Source organism: Ambystoma mexicanum, chromosome 6q (assembly GCF_040938575.1).
Source record: "Ambystoma mexicanum isolate Mex_15411 chromosome 6q, UKY_AmexF1_1, whole genome shotgun sequence".
Lineage (NCBI taxonomy): Eukaryota > Metazoa > Chordata > Amphibia > Caudata > Ambystomatidae > Ambystoma > Ambystoma mexicanum.
The window spans coordinates 1,321,695,723-1,321,718,981 of record NC_090937.1 but is presented as its reverse complement, the minus strand read 5'-3'; the positions used below and the strand labels follow the sequence as shown (position 1 = coordinate 1,321,718,981).

The 23,259-nt window shown below is 47.9% G+C and overlaps 1 protein-coding gene across 2 annotated transcripts in view; it reads right to left on the bottom strand.

The window, feature by feature from the left end:
* Positions 1 to 23,259, bottom strand: part of BOD1L1 (biorientation of chromosomes in cell division 1 like 1) — a 926,227-nt gene that overhangs the window by 249,057 nt on the left and 653,911 nt on the right. For both annotated transcript variants that reach the window (XM_069631944.1, XM_069631943.1), the window contains exon 18: positions 19,080 to 19,164. In XM_069631944.1, the coding sequence (XP_069488045.1) occupies positions 19,080 to 19,164 (85 nt within the window). The remainder of the gene's footprint in view (positions 1 to 19,079; positions 19,165 to 23,259) is intronic.

Here is a 23,259-nt window from a genome sequence, read left to right as displayed (position 1 = left end):
GCCAGGAATTGAACAAGTACTGGCATGACCTTAAAGCATCACAAGTGGAATGGACTCCAGGACAGGAGATCCTTGTGATGATACCTACCTAGAACTTTGGCAGATTAGTGGACAGGACACTTCAGGGTAATCTCCAAGATGGACGAAGGCAATTACCTGGTTCACATGAGAGTCCCTGGGGTAGCCCCTCAGGTACTCCACGTCAACAGGCTCAAGCCTTTCCACAGGTGAGCAGAGATCTCATGTCTCTTGCTAGCTTCAGAGCAAGAAGAGGATTAGAGGGAGCCCCTTCCTGATTTGCTGCATGGCAATCCTCAGTATGGCTCAGTGGAGGGAGTGCATCTCTCTCCAGATCTGACACCAGAGCAGCAGAGGGCTTGCAGGTCTTTGCTCCGGCAGTATACACCTCTGTTCTGCTGACACCAGGTCTCACCCCATGGTGCAGGCATGAAATTGACAATGGTGACAGTGTACCTGTCAAAAGCAGGTGCTATCGAATGTCGGACACAGTTAAGAACCACATCCAGGCTGAGGTCGCCAAGATGTTGGATCTGGGTGTTATTGAACCCTCAACCTGTCCCATGTCCAGTCCAGTCCAGTCCAGTGATCCTTGACCCCAAGGCAAATTCCCAGGCATGTACCAATGATTGGTGGATCTGTGTGGACTACAGAGGAGTCAACGCCGTCACCAAAACTGACGCGCACCCATTGCCCACGGCTGATGAGCACATCAACACCAAAGGTGCTGCCAAATTTGTGAGCACCTTTAACCTTACCTCAGGCTATTGGAAAATAGATCTGACGGGCCACACCAAGGAAAAGACTGCGTTCTGAACACCTGAAGGACTCTACAAGCTTAGAGTCATGCCTTTTGGGTTGAAGAATGCACCTGCCACCTTCCAAGATTAGTCAACCATACACTCAGAGGGCTGGAGGCCTTTTGTGTGGCCTACCTAGACGACATTGCTGTCTACAGTTCCACCTGGGAAGAGCATTTGACTCATTTAGATGAGGTGTTGCAGGCCTTGAAAAGGGATAACCTCATTATCAAGTCCACCAAGTGCCAGATAGCTCAGGGGAAAGTCACTTATCTTGGGCATGAAATAGGAGGGAGTCGAATCCAATCTCTCCCCGGTAAGGTACAGGATGTACATGACTGGGAGACTCCCACTACTCAAACCCAGGTGAGAGCTTTTCTGGGCCTCACTAGGTATTACCCTAACTTCATTGCGGATTATGGAACTATAGCTGCCCCTCCGACAGCTCTGACTTCGCCCAAGCAACCAAGGAAGGTTAATTGGACAGCAGACTGTCAGAGGGCCTTTGATGGCTCGAAAGAAAGTCTGTGTAGGGCACCTGTGTTGTGTGCATCTGTTTACAGCAACCAGACTGATGCCTGTGACACAGGAAATTGAGCTGTCTTGTCCCAGTTAGATGACAAAGGGAGGGAACATCCCATCATATTCATCACCTCTTTAATCACTTAGTTTTCTCTTTCACACACTTTGCTTTCTCTCTACACATGTTTCCTATTGTCCCTTCACAACGCCCAACAGCGCGGATGGGTGCTGTGAAGGGACAATCGGATCCATACTAAAAGAACCCAGGTAATAGAATACCAAACAGAATATTACCACAAGCAAAAAGAAAAAAACAGAAAAATAGTCTCAATTTGAAGAGAGGAACTCTGTACAAAAAATAGGATTCTCTCCTGATTATTCATGGAAAATACTGTGGTGAAAGCAAAGTGTGTGAAAGAGAAAACTAAGTGTGTAAAAAAGTGGAAATGGAAACAAGAAAAAATTGTTAAAAAATTAAGAATAATGACATGAAGAGTGGATCCCTGTGAACATTGCTTAACAAAAAACTACCCTACAAACAGTTGCCGCACAGAAAAAGACACCCACAGACAACTAAACTTCAGCATATTGCAACGGTCACAATATAGTTGTCCAATCATGCTGACAACTACTTACTTCTAAACTCCATTGAGGAGTCGCCCAGGAAATACAGCCTATTTTGACCAAAAGTTCTTTTCGAATATCATATTCATCAGTAGGCAACTCAAAAGGTAGAGAACTTAGGTGGGCTATTGTTGAAAAGGAATGTTTCAGTATAGTTTGAAGCCTTAGGCGTTTTAGGCCCTACCTTACAGGGTCTACCTCCAAGGTCCAAACAGACCATAAGCCCTTAAAATGGCTTATTCAGATGACGGGTGAAAACCTAAAACTGCTTAGGTAGTCCATTAGCCTGTAAGGGCTAGACTTCACCATTGAGCACAGACCAGGGAAAAGTCATAAGTCCTGAAGGTATGTTGACCGTCTGGATGAGGGTGTCAATCTCGTGGGAGATTAGACCACAGTAACCTCAGTCTTGGGGGACGAGGTGCGGCCACTGTGATGCTGGAAATGCATCAGAGGGACAGGGCCTCCCCGTCCTGGTCCTGTACTCCTTTTTCATGTGCGTTCTGTGTTGTTTTCTGCACAGGAGTCCATGTGGGCAGTGCAGCTCTTCCTCTTTTTGGTCGTGGTGAACAGACCCTTCGGATACCCTTATGGCACCCATAGGTGGGGGTACAACCCTTTACCCCTAGTGCATGTTTTTGGGCACCTGTGTGGTGCCCACAGAACAGGGTATGGGCTGGAGGCAACTCCATGCTGGATTTGAAAGTTGCTCTGAGTATCTTCCAATTGGGGATACCCAGGCTCTGCCATGGGAATCAGTTGATTCCTTATAGGAGACAAGATGGCCTCTGTGGCCTCTTGTTTTCTATCGCCTGTTACCTTGTTTTCCCAAAGACCTGGGAAGCCCCGACTCTGTCCCTCCCTCTGACTGGCTGTTGGGTGGAAGTTCCATATATGGTATTGTGGGCAAGTCCAGGCCAGACTGGCTGGAGCCTTCCCAATTAAACTTGCCATCACGCATAGATGCATCCACCCCACTGCACCCCCCTACCTTTCCCACAGAGTCCTCCTGCATTCGGCTGCAAGACCAATTAGAACTCCATATGCCATTCTACTGCCAGTCCCAAGAATTAAAAGTGCAAGAGGCGGTGGCACCAGCTTCCCTTTCATTGCCTCTAGACACTGGAACTCACTGCCCCATTCCATCAGAAGTGAGCCTTCACATCTCGCCTTCCGCCAGGCCGTCACAACCAGACTGTTTGTCTAAAAGTTGATTCTGTATGACCGCAGCTCAAATGTAACCCTGCTGCTTGAACAATGCAACAAAGTCTGCACACTGTAATTAAGAACCCGTCAAGCTTATCTAACCTATGATAGGCGACTGTAATCAAGCCACTTACCGAAATATTGTGAATAATACATGTATGTGGGCCTATGTAACCGATCGCCCACCTCTTTGTTGCAACTAAGACATCTTCCTGTAACAGCGCCTCAATGCCCTTGGGCTGTGTGAGCGCTGTATAAATGCAAATAAATGACTGAATGTTGTAGGTACGCCCTTGCGGTAGAACCTGGGTGAATGGAGTGTATGACCAATATACCTTTCATGGATTGGGTGCCTGGTTTCTGGTGTGTGACACAAATAATGAGAGAGCCCTGCCCGCAACTGGTATAAATGCACTGTGGTGTGCTGAAAGGCTGAGTGCTTGTCAGAATCCACATCCGGTGTTGAGTGTCTGGATGGAAGTGAATGGCCTGAATGCACGGTGAGCCTGATTGGCGGCCTTCATGCCTGAATGCCCTTCTGAATGATTGGTTGCCTGAGTGTGATCCAGCAGAGTGAATGAGAGATCTAACCGTATATCTGTGGACCTCTCACTGAGAAGCTGAAGTCGGATGCTTACCTTGGAGCAAAGCTAGAAGAAGGTGGTCTTGCTGCTGCGTTCCTTCGACACAATCCGAAAGCTGTCGTGTCTCCAAGAACTGATACAAGAGAGGACCTGGATAGGAGGCCTCTTCCCGAGCTACAAGTGACCATCGTTCACCAGCTACCCTTCAACAAGTATCCCTGGAAGTCAGTCCTCAAAAGTCTACCGACCGGAGACTGGGACCGCCGAGGAATCCTGAAGAGAAGGGCCAGGACGTTGAGGCAGTCGACGACCATTGCTGTCGACCGCGGTTCAGAGGACCGATGTAACCTCGTCGACCGGATGCCCAACGCTCCATTGCCTAAGACACTTTGAAATCAAGGACTCCCTTGCTCATCACTGTCGACCACTTTGTCCCGCTGGAGAAAGTCAAGGTCGCTGACGAACTGAGGAGAATCTGCCGGTGGGTTTCCCGCCACCCAAAGTCCTCAAAGACGCTGACGAAGATCCAAAAGCCAGCTGTGGTTGAGTCCCGATTGCCGACGACCCGACGGCCTTGCTTGGCCTACTTTCTTCATTGACTCTGCTTTACGGCAACAAACTATCGTCGTCGAGGTGCACCGCATGCCTCATTCTCACAGGACGTCCACGACCGATCATCGACGAGCACCGCAAGGACCGAAGTTGTTGCCTCGACCACATTGTCTTCAAGGAATCTCGAGGATCTGTGGCTACTGCCTATAAAGGGAGTTCACTCAAGAAGGATCCATCAATGACTCATTGAAGAACTCTGCTAAACCAGGTACATTGGGGTAGTAGAACAAATATAGAAGGGAACAAGACTCTGTTAAACAATATATGGACTGGGCTTGAGAGTATATCTTATTTACATGTCGCCAAGGTGGGCTGATCCTCACACAGAACTATGTCTTGGGTAGGGACAAAGTATTCTGCCATTTGTTTAACCTAACTTGTCTTCCTCCACATGTCTATTGTTGATTCACTCTACTATTTGATTTGTATGCCATTGAGACTGTCAGCAGTTGGTGCATTTTAATGGAATCGAGTTAACTGTGGTACCACAAAGACATTGTACATTTATCATTATAGTATTGCCTGAGCACAAAGTGCGTTATTATGTATGTATACAACTTGAACCATAATTATATAAATAACTGTATTATCACTAACACAGTGTGTGGCCAATCCTTTGTTGGGCGCTTGGGGACTACACTGTACTTAAGAACCAGCCCGCATCACCTGCTGAGAGCTTAAGCCTCGATTGCTCGAACTTCGCTATCGCATAGAAAATCTTGGCTGGGGTGCACTGTGCTTCTAATCTGCCATATAGAGGGCAGGAGTACAGAAACCCCCCTCCAGTCTTTACAAGTGCCCACTTCCATATTTTCTGGGATAGCTTGGACGGACTTTGAGAGTGTGTGCCTCCTTGCTTGTTTAGGTAGACATGACAGTGGTGCTGTCTGTGAGGACCTGCACTGTTTGACCTGTAAGATGTTGCTGAAAGGCTTGAGGAGTCTTGAAGACTGTCAATAGTTCCAGGAAGTGTATATGTCTTCGGGCTGTAGCACGTGTCCATTGGCTGCGGGATGTGTTGTGGAGGAAGTGAGCCATCCAACGAGTGAGGAGTCTGTAGTTAGGGTAACTTGTGCTGGTGGAACGTGGAAGGGTTTTCCTTTTAGCAGGTTGTGTCAGGGTTAGTGTAACAACCACTAAATCGTGCCGAGATCATTGCATTGCTAACCATTCCTGCATTGGACGCACGAGCAGATGCACGTGTGGAACCAAGTGAATGCATGAGGCCATCATCCCGAGCAATCGTATCGCTTTGCGTACAGTTATCTGGCGACCGACCTTGTAGTGAGGTAATTGCCACAGTATGTTTTGTACTCTCTTGTTTGAGGGGAATGCCAGCTCCTCTTTTGTCTTTAGAATAGCCGCTAGAAATAGTTTTATCTGGATGGTGACGAGGCTTGATTTTTTTTTCGTTGATGGAGAAGCCAGATTGAAAAGAAGGAACAAGTTACTTACCTGTAACTATTGTTCCCCAGCATGGATCTGGCATGGATTCACAAGCTCATGAATATTCCCTGTCATCAGGCAGGGAATCCTCGGTAAAAGAAAAAATGGTTTCACTTTCACTTACAAACTGTCTTTCTCCTCTAAACCAATCACTGAACTCTGGGTCATACTGCCCCCAGCCAATGACTGCCCTCTCCCTAAGCCCCTCCTCTGGCAGCCATCTTCAGATTTGGTAACACTTAAAGTGGCAGTATGATCAAGAAGAGCCGCAGAGGGGCAGGACGGAGGGTTTGCATGTGAATCCATGCCAGACCCATGCTGGAGAACAATGGTTACAGGTAAGTAACTTGTTTCTTCTGCAGCACGGAGTCTGGCATGGATTCACATGCTCATGAATAAAGAATACATAGCAGTACAACATTACACAACCACGGGAGGTGGCAAGGCTCAACAGAGCCATTACTCTTACCTCCGGAACAGGCTCACCTTCAAGCGAACAGGTTGCGTAGCACTGCTTGGCCGACCCTGGACTCCTCTCTGGAATCCCTGTCGACGTAGTAGAATCTTGTGAAGGTGTGCGTGGACCTCCACATAGCAGCCCTGCAAATGTCCAGCAGGGGCACAACAGACAGGAACGCAGTCGTCGCTGCGATCGCTCTGGCGGAATGGGCTCTCGGATGGCTGGACAGTGGTCGGTTTGTCAACCGGCGACAGTGAGTGAAACAGCTGGAGGGCCACCTGGAGATGGAAGACTTGGACAAGATCTTCCCATGGTTCACAGGACCAAAGTTCACGAAAAGTTGAGACGTCTTCCGGAGACTCTTTGTGAGTGCCACATAGAACTTCAGAGCACAAGCCGCATCCAGCGAGTCCAAAGTCCTTTCAGCTGGCGACGAAGGTTTCGCAAAGAACACAGGCAACACCAAAGGCTCGTTGAGGTGGAATTCCGACGGAACCTTCGGCATGAAGGAGGGGTATGTCCGCAGCACCACCCGTGTGTCGTGAAAAGTCAGAGATATGGCTGTTTGCAGGAAAGGGCCTGGATCTCACCTACCCTCCTGGCAGAGGTGATAGCCACGAGGAAAGCCACCTTCCACGATAGAAACTTGATAGGGACCTGATGCATAGGCCCAAAGGGGGACCCCATGAGTCTCGTCAGTACCACGCTGAGTTCCCGCATTGGGGCAGGCGCCTTCACTGACGGGAACAATCTAAATAGTCCTTTGAGGAACTCCTTGATGAGAAGATGGGACCAAAGAGAAGACCGTCCTGGAGACCGGGTGTAGCGGGAGATAGCCGCCAGATGACTCTTGATGGAGATATGCGCCAGCCCCGCTGTGTTCAAGGACAAGTACAGAATTATCTGAGGGGCACAACGTAGCAAAACATTTCCACTTGTGCCCGTAGCACTCCAGAGTCGACACCGCTCGGGCCCTTGCAAGGACCTCCCTGCAGTCCGCCGGCAGTTCGTAACCTCCGAACTCTAAGGAAGCAGGAGCCAAGCCTTCAGGTTCAGCGATCCTGGGTCGTGAGGTAGGATTTTGCCTTCTTTTCTGGCGAGCAGATCCGCGACCACTGGCAGCTTGACCGGGGGCGACGTAGACAGGCTGTGAAGATCCGGGGACCAAATCTGCCTTGGCTATGCCCGGGCGACGAGAATCATCCAGCATCAGCACCGTTTGAGTTGATTGATGACTCACAGCAGGAGAGGCAACAGAGGGAATGCGTACAGGAACAGACCTTCCCACGGGAAGGAAAACGCATCGCCATGCTCCCTGGCTGGTGAAACCTGCTGGCGAATCTCTGGCATTTGGAATTCCTTGCTGTCACAAACACATCAATCTGGGGTTTGTCCCACTTGAGGAAGAGGCTATCCACTTGATCCTGTCGAAGTTCCCACTCGTGGCAAGAGCGAAGCTCCCTGCTGAGGGAGTCAGTAATGGTATTCTTGACTCCCCCCGGGTGGAAAGGAATGAGGAACATTCTATGGGCGACGGCCCAGTGCTACAAGTCCTGCGCCTCTCTGAAGAGCGCTGGGGATCTGGTTGCCCCCTGCTTCCTAATGTAGAACATCGTGGTGGTATTGTCCGTGAAGACCCTCACCACTTTGCCCTTTAGGAACCAAAGGAATGACTTGAGGGCCAGGACACTGCACGCAGCTCAAGGACATTGATGTGGAGATCCCTCTCCTCCGGTAGCCACAGGCCTCTGGCGTGGAGACGTCCTGTGTGGACTCCCCAGTCCTCCAGGGAAGCATCCTTGGTGACAGTCTCCTGGTATGGGGGGCTCTGGAAATCCGTCCCCCGGCAATGTGATAGCACATGTCCCCCCCCCCCACCTTATCGTTCAATGGAACTCTTCATCGAGAAGAATCTTGTCTGCGAAGCTTTCGGACCCCTGGATCCACCAAGCATTCAGGAATTCCTGAAGTGGTCCAATCCGCAAAATGCAGAGTCGGATCAGGTAAATGCACAACATCATGCCAAGCAGCGACTTGATGGTCCGCACCGTGGCGGTCTTCAGTGCCAACAGCCGTTGCACCTTGCCCAGCATGGCCGCTACCCTCTCTTCCGAGGGGGCTGCCAGGCAGGAGACCGTGTCGAGCCTAGCCCCCAAAAAAGCGTGTTCTGCCCTGTGTTCGACGGCTACGTCCCTTGACTTGGCCCGGATGAGCCAGTCATCAAGCTACGGGGACACATGTATCCCTTGTAGATGCAGATGGGCCGCCACTGGAGCCAGGCCCTTTGTGAACACCCTGGGCGCCGACTTCAGTCCGGAGGGAAGGGCCTTGAACTGGTAGTGCCTTCCCTGCACCACGAAGCGCAGGAACTTCTGATGCTTCTCATGACAGGAGAAATGGAAGTATGCGTCCTCCAGATCGTGCGACAAGAAGTCTCCTTCCTCCCGTTGGCCGAGCACGTTGGGACATGAGGTATATGTTGAGGTGCTGCAGATCTAGAATGGGCCTCCAGCTCCCGGTCTTCTTTAGCAAGAAGTATCTGGAGTAGACTCTTTAGCATGAACCGTACTTCCTGCAGGAGCTGAGGGATATACTGCTCCTGCCGGGCCACCGGTGTTATCAGCGGACACTTCTGCTGGAACTCTAGAGTGTGTCCGTGGCCGATAACGTCCAGCACCCATCGGTCAGTGGAGATCTTTAACCCACTCGCTGACAAAGCCTGCCAGCTGGCCTCCCACTGGGGTGCAAGGGTGGTGGCCCGACGTCCCGGTTGGTTCAATCTTGCTCCGAGGCCTGCGTGCCGCCTCGGGAGGGAGAATGTCGGCCACCTCCGAAAGCCTTGGAACGGCCCCTCAGAGACGATCCCTTGCCGAAATCCTTCAACGTCCTGCTGGAATTCCCTCCTGAGGCACGAAAAGAAGGCCAATGCTGCCGAAGCATGCCAAGGGCACAGGCCGTCTCCGTTTCGGTGTTAATGACCTGCAGCGATTCGTCAATGGCCTTCCCAAAGAGGTTGTCCTCGTCGAAAGGCACGTTCAGAACCCTCGTCTGGACTTCCTGCCCAAAGTTGGTGGCTTCAACCAGCCACGATGACGGAGACAGACACTGATCCCCATTTGTCGGAACCCTGTGTCCGCGATGTCCAGGACAATGGGGATGGCATGGTCCGATGCCACCTCGCCCTCCTGGAGGAACTCAAGCGCTTCGACCAGTTTGTCGACGGGGAGAAATTCCAGCAGCGGGGCCCTGTCGTATCGGGCCAGGATCGGAAGCGCTTTCGCTGCTTTGACTGTTGTTGCCGGTAAGTAGATCACTTTCCTACCCACAGCGTCCAACTTCTTCCCCTCGCTGTCTGCAGCAACAGAGGCTGAAGGTGAGGGACTACAAGACTTCTTCCTCGCAGCCACTGAGACCACCGAGTCCGGGGAGGGCTGCAACCGTAGGCACTTGGGTGTTGACTCCAGCACCCAGTACTTCTTTTACAGCCTGTCCCTCTTCGCCGGGGCTGAGGCCAGGTTTCTCATCAGGGCCAGGACTTTATCCCAAATGCCATCCAGGAGAGGCACCACCAGAATGGTCTTCCTCTTGGCCTCACGCCGTTGATAAAGGCAACCTTCCTTCTTGGTCTCTTCTGGCGTCAGAGAAACACTGCTGTCGTCGTCCATGTCTGTAGTCGCCGTGCCCGCCCCCGTATCCCTAGGAGGGGAGGGCATGTGCGGCGGTTGATGAGGCGGCATGAGGTGCGACCTGGGCCGGTGCCAGGGTGCCGTTGGCGTCCTCTTCTGGATCTCCAACACCAGTGTGTGGATAGTTGAAAGGGTGTCCAGCGATACGTCCCTGGGAGGTGTGGGGGGGTGGAGGGGTAGGCTTGCTGGGCCCAGCACCCACATCATAGTCGGCCTTCCCACCGTCATCGTCCCCCTCAGCGTTTCTGCTGTCGTCCCCCTCAGCATTTCCGTCATTGTCGTTCCCCACGTCCTCGGGGACAGTGTGAACGGACACCAGGTCCTTCTCGACCGAGGAAGGCATTTCTGTGCCTTGGAGCACGGTCGAGGCCTCCACCTCCCCACATTTTTGCATCCTGAGTGGTCGGAGTCAGGCTTAGGGATGGCATCCTCTTCTCCAGCGTTTTCTCCACCGGCGTAGCCGAGGCCTCCTGCAGGGGGAGGGCCACTCTGGGCGCCTTCGGGGTCCCCTGGAACAGGTCAACCACTTTTGCTTTGGAAAAGGTGGCCGCCACCAGCTCGATCGACGAGGATGACTTCGCCTGGACCACCCAGGCCTTCAGGGGCAGGTCGGACACCTTTCCCTGCACCTTGGCCTTCTCCATCTTCTCCCGCAGCTTCCCTGGGTTAGCCGATTTCCTCTTCTAGGAGGAGGTGGAGCAATGACTGGAGATGGAGGCAGACGGTGAAGATGAGAGTGCCCTGCCCGTCGGAGGATCCGCTTGCGCGGCGACCCCGACGGAAACTGACTTGCGGTGCTTGGCCTTGTCTTGGGCCCCCACAAATGTCCTCCAAAAACAGGCACCTCAATCCGGAGCTGGAGCAGAGCTTGAAGAGGGATCCTCCTTCCTTCTTCTCCTCTGACACGGTCCGGCATGCAGTGTAGGCCCAATGCCCTTCTGGAATATTCGATGAAACTCTGAACGATTCTTGCCCTTGAGGGCTGTTGAAAGACGCTGCCAAACGGATACCCGCTTGCTGGGCAAAGGGCGTAAGAGAACACAGGCTCTATTTGACAAAAATAGGAACTTTTTACTGAAAAAAAGAACAAAAAATGTAGAAAAGCTATCAGAGCGAAATACGAGGACTCCACTTGAACGTGCAGTAAAAACCTGAAGAAGGCTGCCATAGGAGGTGCTTAGGGAGAGGGCAGTCATTGGCTGGGGGCAGTATGATCCAGAGTTCAGTAATTGGTTTAGAGGGGAAATACAGTTTGTAAGTGAAAGTGAAACTTTTTTCTTTTACTGCGGATCCCAGCCTGACAGGGGAATATTCATGAGCATGTGAATCCATGCCAGACCCCATTGCTGGAGAAGGTCTATTGTCTTCAGTATTTGGTTTGCAAATTTGAGGAGATTCCCTGTAATTAGCCAGTCGTCCATATAACTGTATACTGGGATATACATTCTGCGCAGGTGTGCTGTCACTACTGCAAGTACCTTTGTGAATACTCTTGGTGCTGAGGCGATGCCGAAGGGGAGTACCTTGAACTGGTAGTGAACTCCCGCTATCTTGAAACACAGATATTTTCTGTGCGCAGGAGCATTGAAACATGAAAGTATGCATCTTTCATATCCACAGTTGCCATCTAGTTCCCCCCATTTTAGGAGTGGGATTACCTCGTGGAGCGTGGTCATGCAAAACATTTGATGTTTATATGTACGCAGGGCGCTGATCAGCACTGGGCGCGTGGAAAGGTCTTTCTTTGGCACAAGGAAGTACGTTGAATAAATATCCTCGTTTACCTGGTTTGCTGGGATGCTCTATATGGCGTCCTTCTCCAGCAGTGCCTTTACTTCCTTCAACAGTATGCGTTTTCTTCTGTTTACATTTTCCTCGGTCTTGGCGGGCTGTAGGGTGGTTTTTGTAACAACTCGATACAATACCCGCCTGCCTCAGTGGACAACACACACTTGTCTGACGTTATCCCCTCCCATGCATGGATGAAGTGTGAAATGTGGTCTCCCACTGGAGTGGCATGTGAGGAGACCTGAAGCGGTGCGTCATTGTTTGGGAGGGGTGGAGCCTCTCCCAGGTAATTTTCTGCCCCTTCCTCTGCTCCTTTTATTTCCTCTTTGAAAATTGGAAGAGGAATTTTGTCCTTGCGATTGGCCCAAGATGAAGACTTTCCACCCCGAGTATAGCCCGAGGAACGTTGAGCACCCATACCCAGAAACCTTCTAGAGTTTGAGTAGCCCCGTTGAACATAGGGCTCGTTTGTTAACTGGCCAAGGGATTTGAGAGTGTTCTATTCCTCCTTAACACTCTTAAGGACATCTTTGACGGCCTTCCTGAATAATACATTAGGCTCAACCGGCATCTTTAAGAGGGTTGCCTGAGTTTCTAACTTAATCCCTGATTTTTTGAGCCAGGCGTGGCGCTTGATGAGCGTACCACTCTGCTATGATGCGTCCTGCATTATCTGCTAGAAGTGTAGTGTTGTTGGCAATTCTGGTTTGGTATGCTGTCGAGGAGGCGACCTTTCTCCCGAAAGTATTTTTTTTGCTTTCCTTATCTGGCGGGGCCTCTGCCGATGCCAGAGGAGTGCCTGCCCTCTTTCTGGAAGTGGTGACCTCTAACGAATCAGGTTTAAACGGACCCCTAAAATACAGGTCTGAATAGTTTTTTCTATTCTGGGGTTGACCACGATTGTGAAACTAGGTGCCAGTAGGGATGGCTGGATGCTTCTTTGTACAGACTGCAGGAACGGAATAAACTGGGTGGCAGACCTCTTGCCTCCCAGAATGTCTTCCACAAAGTCTTTGTCAACCTGTGTTTCCTGAGTGTAGATGTTAGTGTTGTGCAGCCGTTGGTAGCAGGTCATTGTACTGTAGTTGGTTACCAATGGGAGAATTTTCAACCGGATGGTCCTGGTGGTCTGGCGACTGGATTATGTAAATGTCACTGTCATCATAAAATTGGTCTATACTATAAGGGTCCCCTTGAGACCCCGGCTCTTTTGACCCTGAGGGATCGCCATAGTAATGTCCTGAGAGGATTCTTCGTAGGTCGAGGCGCCTAGAGGAGAGGTGCTAGGCTGTTGCAGCACGTTCCATTTGCCCAGGAGGGCCACCGCAGCTGCAGAGGGGAGGCCACGACCCCTCCTCATTTACTCGCCAGCATCTACCCACAGGGCCTGAAGCCCACGGGGATCAAGGGCGTGGGTGATGCGGCCCATTCCATTTGCCCTTGAGGGCCACCGTAGCTGCAGAGGGGTCGGGGAGGGGGCGGGGGAGCACGTCCCTCCTCATTTACTCTCCAGCATCTACCCGCAGGGATCAAGGGGGTGGGTGTTGCGCGCCCACAGGGTGTTTGGCGCCTGGAGAGAGAGGCGCAAAGACAGACCAACCCGCACGGAGGACCCTGTGGACTTCAAGGAAGTGACTGAGCCCAAACCCGGTCCATGAGGTGAGCCTGAACCAGCTATTGCAAGTCAGTGTTGGGAGGGGGGTAACCTGGAACCTTTCCACAATAGGCGCCTAATGCATACAAGGCCCGGCACTGCAGCCCAAACAGCAGAATCCCTGTGTGAGGAGGCGGGACCCCTTCTTGTCTCTGGTAGTGACTTCTAAGGCCTCTTTCTACTAAGGCAGCATGATGGTTGCTCCCCCCCCCATGGTGTTGCCTCCGGAGCCATGGTAGTAGGAGACATCTCCTCACCTTTTTCCCCTCTGTACCTCTCTAAATCCTAGCTTCTATCAAATCTACAGCGCCCCCCAGCCCCACTGGCACAACGGAAGCCAATTGTGGGCAGAATAGTGAGGGGGGGCATGTCGATCAAAGCTCCGCGAGTCACGCAGGGAGCCACGCAGGGAATGGGAGCTTGTACTGGGAGCTTCTGCAGTAATGGAGCTCCTGCCCACCTGTACCTGGCCACTGTGTGTGTCAATGAGGGAGGCTTTGTGGACCCTAGATTCAAGCTACCCTGCACTTCCGGTCCGCAGATGGGGCCCCCAAATTTGGTCCAATGGGTCCACCTATGGGCTTGCTTCAACTCCTCTCCCTACACCCGGCCCGGCAAGCACCTTCCTGGATGAACCTGTGACCCCTGTTAATCTGTTAACTCCTGCAGGGGGTCTTGACTACGTGGCAACTGCCATTCTCCTGGACACCCTGGCCATCGGCTGTGCGTGATTTTCAATGGGCATTTCGAAGTTGATTGGAGCCAATGTGTCACTGGTACCACCCTTGGCTCCCCCACTGCGACTGGCCCCTCTTTGTCCATCTTCTGTCCCAAACATTTCCGTCATAGTCCCGCCATTGCCATTGGCTCCCCCTGAAGTAGAAGCACACCCCCAAGCACAATCCCCTCTTTCTTTTGTGCCCAAGTCCATCATTTCCAGGGGCTGGGGTCCAGCTGGCCTGGGCCGGGGTCAGAAGTCCAGTGTTCCGTCCAGCATCGGGAGCGAGTCCACACTTGATGTCCCCTCGTGGGTCGGCTCCTTCCTCCGTCTAAGCCCTCTCTGGGCTCCCAACCCCTCCGCCCCCTCTAATGGAGAACCTTGTCCATCAGCCTCACCTTCCTCCGAACCTGCAAAACTGTCAAGTTGTCCCCGTCACCTACTGCTCACTGAGATGGGCGAGATCAAAAAAATCAAATCAAAAATCAAAACCCTCCTACTAGTCTTGATCAAGAGGGTGTTGGGGGACAGAGGGGAAGGTGGTGCAGGGAGAGGTGGGGTGGGTTTTCAGCAGGGGCTTGCTCAGGGGGTTCAGAGGGACCCAATTTAGATCCATCCAAAGAGATTCATTCTTCGCACCCCTGTCCATCCCCTGCTTCCGTGGTCAGGTCTCTCCTATCCACGAGGAGCCGATCAGAGTTGGCTCTTCCCCCAGTCCCTCCCCCACAGAGGGAGTCCACCGGGACCATAGTCTCGATGGTCGAGCACCTATCTTTGCGGAACTCCGTGGGGAGAGATCAGGGCAACATGCGTTCAGTGGGAAGGGCGGATAGTGCTCTAATCCTCGGTCAGGGAATACCTCTGTCGGGGCACAAGACACCTAAAGGCTGGAGCAGCTCTATGGAGCTTCTCCATGGTATCCCAAAACTGACACAAGAAACCAAGGGACGCTCTTTGGAACAAATGTCTCCACTAGTTACGGGCCGTTGGGGATTGTGGGTTTGTCTCTAGGGTTTTTTTGCTGGAGTGCACTAGACTGTCCAAATTCCCAGCTAAAACGGATACTGTCGAACTGGTTTTCGGGGAGACCCTCATGGCAAGGGACGTCTTGGAAAAATGTAATGGCCTCTTGCGGAAAAAGAAAAGTAGCATCACAGTCAGCGCAGGCCTTATCCCTGCCCCTGCGTGCCCCCATAGGAACCCCTTCTAGTAACAGTCCCCTCTCAGGGGCTAATTTGACTGCCCTGGGTCCGAGGCGCTTTGGGAGTCAGAAGCAAGGGGACGGTAGCGCCTGACCAATGGTCAAATGAACTGTTCGTGGGCACTCTTGGAGGGTGTGGCCTTTTGCACGGCTTTGCCGTTTCTCTTTTTGTTGCGTTTATTGTAACTATCAGAATTGTTCTTTTTAGGATGCACTTTGACGGCCTGTTTGGCCGAATAAAGTATTTTGACTTGCTGTGGCTCAAGGCAAGCCTTTTTGACAGGGGGCTGTGTTGGGGCCTCTGGCTGTGAGACATCTCTAAGGGATGTTCATTGATGTGGGTGCCTGTCCACAAAGTCCACAAAACACTGACATTCTCCTTCAAATCTTATTAAATTGTTCAGGATTATAATCAGATGAAGGTGGAAATTATTGCTGGGAAAAGCTTGTCTAGAACTCATTGACGATTTAAGTGTCATCACCTAAACCGAGAACCTGTTTAACCTTTTTCCTTCCTTAAACCTTTCCTTTCTGCAAACTCAGAATCTGCAAAGTGTATTCAGTGTGACAGATAAATGTCATTACTGTCCTTGTGAACGAAGTCACCTCAGGGTTTAGAAAGTGTGTAAAAGTAAGCTTGAAAAGAGTATCCACTTACTTGTGCTGATCCTAAAAAGTATTTTAAAGTATATTTACCTTGTTACATGAAATTGGCTAATAAACGAATACTTATTTATAAATTGATGTTAAATAAAACTATTTAGAACAGAAACCTTGAGTGTAAGTGTTACTTGGTCACCTGTATTTATGAATGTCATAGCTACAGCTCACATGTACCCCTCTTGAGATAGGTCTGGCTGCTCAGTCACACTATCAACTTGTATAGTACAGACCTATACCAAAAGGTGGGTTACCTAATACCAAGCAGATAAGTGCTGTGTAGTCTCACACAGTTTTACTACACCAATTCTTACCCAACAGGCAGACTCTGGCTACTGCATCTGCCCAGCAACAGACACACTCTGGTATGAAGTTAGATTGGGTCCAAACAGACAAAGCCACCACATCTGGCCATAGACCGCCATTTACCTGTGAAAGCTGGAACTTTCCCTGGGGAATCGCTTACTATAAATAGAGCTAAATAGCAGGCAGAAGGTCTAACTATAAGATGGCAAAAGGACAGGTGAAAATCCTGTAGCATGGCCATTTTAGAGTATATGGTACTTTAAATGGCATTAAGCTGTAAAATGTAAAAGTGCACAAAAAGAAAACATTAAAAAAATATCCACTGCCAGCAGCCAATCCTGGACACATCATGCAGGTAACCACAAAGTTACCAAAAATAAAGTTATAGCAACACCAAGTGTCTCTACTGCACTTCACAGAAGGTTAGGTGTGCACGTAAAAACAAACAGAGAATATTTACTATTGAGAACAGAGTTCCTCTGCACTAATAGCCATAGGGACTGGTCCGACCCTCAAAACAGATGAGCTTAGCAAGTTAAGTGAAGCAAAAAGGCTTAATTTACCTCCAAAAGTCAGAACAGGTTTAGCCCAATACTAAAAAGTAGGGTGTTCAATTGATGTCTATTGAGGGAAAGCAACATAAAGAAAACTCTTTCCTAAAGTCAGGAATGGGTATCCTGATTGTGCATACAGCTGGTACAACAGGACCCTGAGATTTTCTGCAAAATACATAGTGTCACACTGAGAAAACGCCTGGAAGGTGATAAATTGCAGCCTGAACTGAATATGGAAAGTGAAGAAGGAACTATTGCAACTGAAGGAAAAAAGAGAGATACTCGCAATTATCAAACCCAGAGATATAACTGTTCTTCACTCTGCTATTTGTCTTAAGTGGTACAAGAGAAAAAGCAGACCAAAGTGTACATCATTCCCACTGTTCAGCGCAGAAAGTTGGAGGCGTCTGAAGGTGGTAAAAAGAAGAGCTTTTCTTCAATAAATGAAGAGAACACAAGGAAGATTCAATGACTGAACTAATGTGTGCTTGAAGCTTGACAGTGGAATCAATAGTGAATCTGAGAGATTTGCCAGTTGAAAGTCACTGAGGAACTGAGCTTTAAAAGATAAATAAGACATTGATTCCTCAATACCACTGAGACAGGTGCTGAAGCAATGGTTGATAATTATGATGCTATCCAAAAATAGAGTATTTCAGTAATTCCCCTACTCTGCGCTAAACTCTTCAATAAATATTAGGTTCAACATTTGTATATGTCTGAGGATAAATGATCGATCACACTAGTCGGCTGAGAACAGTTAATGTTTATTGGCGTTATTAGTGGACAAAAATTGCTGGTCCAATGTATGCAAGTACTGCATTCATAAACAGGTTTCCACATGAGTGTATTCAATAAACAGATATTGCATACATGATCAAATTGCCAGTCCAAATATATACAAACAATGTGTACACAAGCAAATTGCCAACCCGTGTTTCGACCCTTTGAGCCCTCGTCAGGGCACAAACTTTAACTACACAGTCCTTGTGTCATAAATACTAACTTGAACACGGTCTTTATGTCAGAATTCCTATCTTATACTGCACACATACCGCACACAACATCATTAAGAGGAGGAGAAAAGGGGGGAGAGAAAAAACAGAGGGGAGAGAAAAAACAGAGGGGAGACAAATGTTAGAAATGCCAAGGTTCCTGGATAAATTCAGTTTACAAATGTAAAAATTCCTGCATTGCACAGGTAAGTTGTTATCTGCCCAAAATTTCTTTTCACTGAGCATTGTAATTTAGAGCTCAAGATAGTATTTATGACACAAGGTCTGTGTAGTTAAAGCTTGTGCCCTGACGAGGACCCAAAGAGTCGAAACACGTGTTGTCAATTTGATCATGCACACATTGTTTGTATATATTTGGACTGGCAATTGGAAATTTGCTCGTGTACACATTGTTTGTATATATCTGGACTGGCAATTTGATCATGTATGCAATGTCTGTTTATTGAATACACTAATGTGGAAACCTGTTTATGAATGCAATACTTGCATACATTTGGACCAGGAATTTTTGTCCACTAATAACGGCAATAAACATTAACTGTTCTCAGGCAGACTAGTGTAAGACATCATTTATCCTCCGACATATACAAGTGTTGAACCTAACGTTTCTGAAGAGTTTAGAGCGGAGTAGGGGAATTACTTAACTATTTGATACACATGCTCTACCTAAACCGCAGCCATCACCCTATCTCTATAATTTTTTTCAGTTATTGTGACCAATATACCACCTAACTGGCTGAAGTCTCAGCGCACTCAGAAACTAGGTACCCAAAACCTTCTTGACTCTATCCAAAAATAGATTTGTTTCTCATCAGCAAATTGCTGGATGAGAAACGCTAAGCCCAACAGCACATCTCTAAGCAGTTCCATGTATATGTTGAATAATCTGGGAGATAATTTCAACTCACGAGACATCAGACTTTTTTCAGCATTCTCTACAGAATGCTATGGACATGCACATCCATATCCTTGATGCATTAAATAAGTAATGAGACTAGCATTATGGCCGCAATTCTAAGCATTATGAAAACCATTAAAGGAATGAGAAAACAATGAAAATAGTTTGTAGACGAAAAGCAAAAGCAGACATTTTAAGAAGATTTTGTAGTGCTGTATGCCAAATGCCAGAATACAGTGGTGCAATGATGAATTTAGTTGCATACAATGTTCTCATGATGTCAGAAACTAGTTTTTAATTAAAGTCAACAGAAAATATCTTCTTACCAGTTTCTTCTGTGGCACTGAAGGAGCGTTTTGGTTTTCTTCCCAATTCAGGCACATATTCTTTGCTTTTGTCTGATGCATCATCCTAATCACAAAAAGCAAAGCATTAATCGTGTTACAAATGAATAACAATTTTGGGAAGTATAAAAAATGACATCAATACTTTTAGTTAGCCTTTATTCATCATAAATGTAAGGTAAATAAGGTTAAATATGTACTTAAACGGAGACTCGTCAAAGTGCATGGTTAACTACAAACTGTACTTTTGTAAGACGGTTAAGTGGGTGTCAACATAAAACTGTGATTGAGTAATTCATATTTTCTCATTAGACGGACCAAATAATTATCCTGAAGTATAAAACTGGTGATCTGATGTCTATACGATGGAGGGAGAGGGGTGATTTCTTTTAGCTGGGTTTTTAACACCTAAATGGTATTTTCAGCGTTATTCTTTTTATTGTTTTCTTTATCCTATAAAATGTTGGATATGATCAGGGGCTGTTTTATTAAATACAAATGCATCACCCTTCAGAATCTCATTTCACATTGCTTACATGATCTCTCAAACCATAATCATTTGGGTCTCCAGCATAATAATTATGTTTGCTTCTATCCTTTTACTCATGCCCATCACATTCTGTATCTTGATAGAAGACGCCACCCATCCCACATTGCATTAAAGTATAACAGGAGCCATATTATTTTACATAAGTAAATGATAATCCAGGACATACACTTCCCATTTGGGCAAGTTTACCAATAGAAAATTCATCAATGGCAGGTGTCCATAGTGAGAAAACAGAGGAATAAAAGGATAAACAAAAAAGGTTGGGACATAAGGGGAAACATTCACATATACATAAAATGAAGGTCTACTAAAGACTTTCAAGAAAAAAACAGTCCAATACATTCACACAAATAAACTCTTACGCTTCAAGGAATACATCTAAATATGAGGAGAATCAGGCAAACTGATTCTACTCACCCCCATGTCTAACCATAAAGCCTTGTTAATAAATCAATGACCCCCTCCGTTATTTACCTATTTGACATTGTATCCTTTCTTTAGAAATCATATCATACATTTTAAGATCTAATGTAGAATTTACTCACCATCATAATTCCTACTCCCTATTCTTCTTCACGCTAATGTGATGTTGCACATGGATGGGGACAGTAAAGGAGAACTTGTGCAGCAATAAAATGAAGATAAAGTTAATGTGAAGGAGTGTTAACAACAATGCTTGGTTTCTCTCCCTCGCATGCGCTCATGCTTCATCCTATCAGTTGTTCTTAGTTAGCAGGAAGAGCGTCCCTGCTATTCCAAAATCTAAGGGAATCCCTCATGCATTATAAACAGAAGACTTACTACAGTCGTTTTATAGATTCACTTGCTCATTTGAATATTCCCTGACACTGAAACGGGAAATGCCAGTAAAATAAAGGAAAACCCCAATATATATGCACATTATTAAATTGGAGATGCCACCCAATTTGTGGTAAACGGGGAAGACAATGAGAGCTTAGGCAAAACCTATTCAAGGTAAGGGTACTGAGCAGTCAAGGGTTAGTCTCACGAAAAGTGTTACAGTGGTCTGGGGTTACAATGAGTACACAAAGCTCAACACCAATAATTCTGGTTACACAGTAAGTAATACAAATACAGTCATTTATTAGGCCATTGGGTACACAAGTATAAAAAAAAAATCACAGGCAAGTATTGTCACATAAAATCTTATAAAACATATATACACATTCACCATTAGGAGAATAGACTTTCATTTGAATCAATTACCAGTGCAATACAGATGAGTAGTCAGGTTTAAGGAAAGATAAGCAGAGTTCTTCAGGACCAACACAAAAAAACAGCTTCGCTCAATCTTAAATTCCAACTAGGATGGTATCAGGCATTGTGCCCAAAAGTAAAAAGTTCCAAAATATAGCATTTTCAGGTAAGTTTATTTAGAAACTATGTCGTGGGCTGCGGTGGTGCTTTTAGAAAGTTTCCAAAGTTCATTATTTAGTGAAGTTCAGGTGAATATTTAACTCAATCCCCTATACTAGGATAAGCCTAGGGAAGGATTCTTAACTCAGGTTCCACGTCAGAGTACAGATTAGAGTGAGTTAGGTCCAGGGCTGTATGCCCAATGTTACCCTATGGAGAACAGGGGGGTGGTGAGGAGACAGAAAAAGGTATGTTAACTTACGCCCCTAACTCGATTGTTCCAGACACCACTGCAGATCTTCTGGAATTGGTTCGGGACACAATCTTTTGCCCTTGGCTCGGTCGAGGAAGGCTCAGGGGCCATGGGTGCAGAGGTCCCTTTCAATGCAGTGATTTAGTTTACGACGGTTGCGATGCTCAGTGATCGGTTCCAGTCAGCTTCCAGTTGAAGACAAAAAATGATGAAAGATTAAGACTTCGGCGTGCAGACCCCCTCTGGAAACCTCACAGAATTGAAGGAGTGTTCCAAGCTAAGTCACCATGGTCAGGCAGCAACAGTCGATCGTGCAGTGGCAAACACAGGAGCAGCTCCAGCACAGCTTCCCTTGGAGTGAGACAGCAGGCGATGCAGGAGCTGGCGATTTGTGGCATAAGCTGAAGATATTCAAAGTTTCAAGGCCCTGCTCGGAATGACGGCGGCTGTAGCAAGGTAGCCCAGGAGAGAGCTGGTTACAGCACTGGTTGGTCCAGGGACACATCCGAAGGCTCAGAAGGTGTGAATCATTAAGCAGGGGTCAAGACTGGTTGTTCCCACAGGTCTAGTGGTCAAAGCACCAATAAGGGTCTTCTGAGATCAGGCAGAGGAGCAGGTCTTCACTGGGCCAGTCACTGGAGGCGATGCTGGTCAGCTGCAAGGGTCTTCCTCGAGTTGGCAGTGTTAGGAAAGATTTCTCTTTTGGCAACTTTCCCTCCATAGTTCTATGGATCCTGTTAGGGGAGTTTTCATAAAGTCCTACTGGAAGTAAGTACTGGCTCAGGACTTTGGCAGTATGGTAGAGCAGTCAAGCTTATCTTAAGAGAATATGTGAACTGCAGGCAAGTACGCTGAATCTTATCTACACAGGTACAACAAAGAAGCACTTACACATATATTCATATAAAAAGGTATATATTTATTATATTTACATCAGAATCACTTTAAATATGTTCATGATCGAACACTTAGGAATACTAGACAATACACTTCAAAGTGCACTTTCACTTTTGGGTTTGTACGCGGTTACATTTGTAGCAACGTTAGAAAGGGAAAAGACAATGTTATCGTATTATCGGTTATTGCGCACTCATGCGGTTTTCAAAGGGTCATATAGTAATGCATTTATTCTGCAAACACATATAGAAAAGTCACTTAAGGAGAGGAAAATAAGTGGTTAGTGCAACATGAGCTTAGTTCGAGGTTCTAGAGACGGTTTTTTCACCTGGCAAATCTTAAGTCCAAAAACACAATCCCAGATAAAGGCAGTTCGGAGAGGGATTGAAGTCTTGACAAACAGCGAAATATGAAGAGTTCTGTGGATTTCTTCCAGTGTCTAAAGTTATTGAAGCAGCAAGTTAGCAACTAAAAAAGGAGACCTTAAGACTGACCTTCAGAGTTAAGAGAGGGTTGTCCTCAACGCCTCTATGTGCACTCCAATGCTCTGGAGCGACTTTTTGGAATCAGGTAAGCAATACTTTTTTCCTCCACAGTACCTTAAGGTTTGAAGAAAGTGTTTGTGCTTGTTTCTCCACGAAGTTGCAGCTCTGGCCCCGACCTCAGGATTCCTTCGTCTGGTGACAAAAGGCAGGACAATGGACAGTGTCTCACAGCAGCAGTCTCGAGGGAAGACCTGTGGCATGACTTTCAGCAACTTCTTGGTTCACTCTGTGGTTTTGACGCCTCTTCGGCAGCAGCAACAAAGGACATGCAACGCCGGTCAATCTTCTTCGCCTCCTGCAGTCCCACAATCTGGTGAGGGGGTCTGGGTGAGTTGGATTGGATCTCTGGCGTGTCCTTACGGGTTCAGCAAAGATTTGGACCGACACGGTCTTTCCGCGACTATGCATTCGAAATGGACAGCAGGTCTCCTGGTATTGGGGTTCTGCAGCTCTGGAAGCTCCTAGGACCTCGGGAGATGGCTCGTTTCGAAGTTCGTCTTGGGACTGGTTGTTCTCACCAGCCAAAGGGAAGGAGACGTC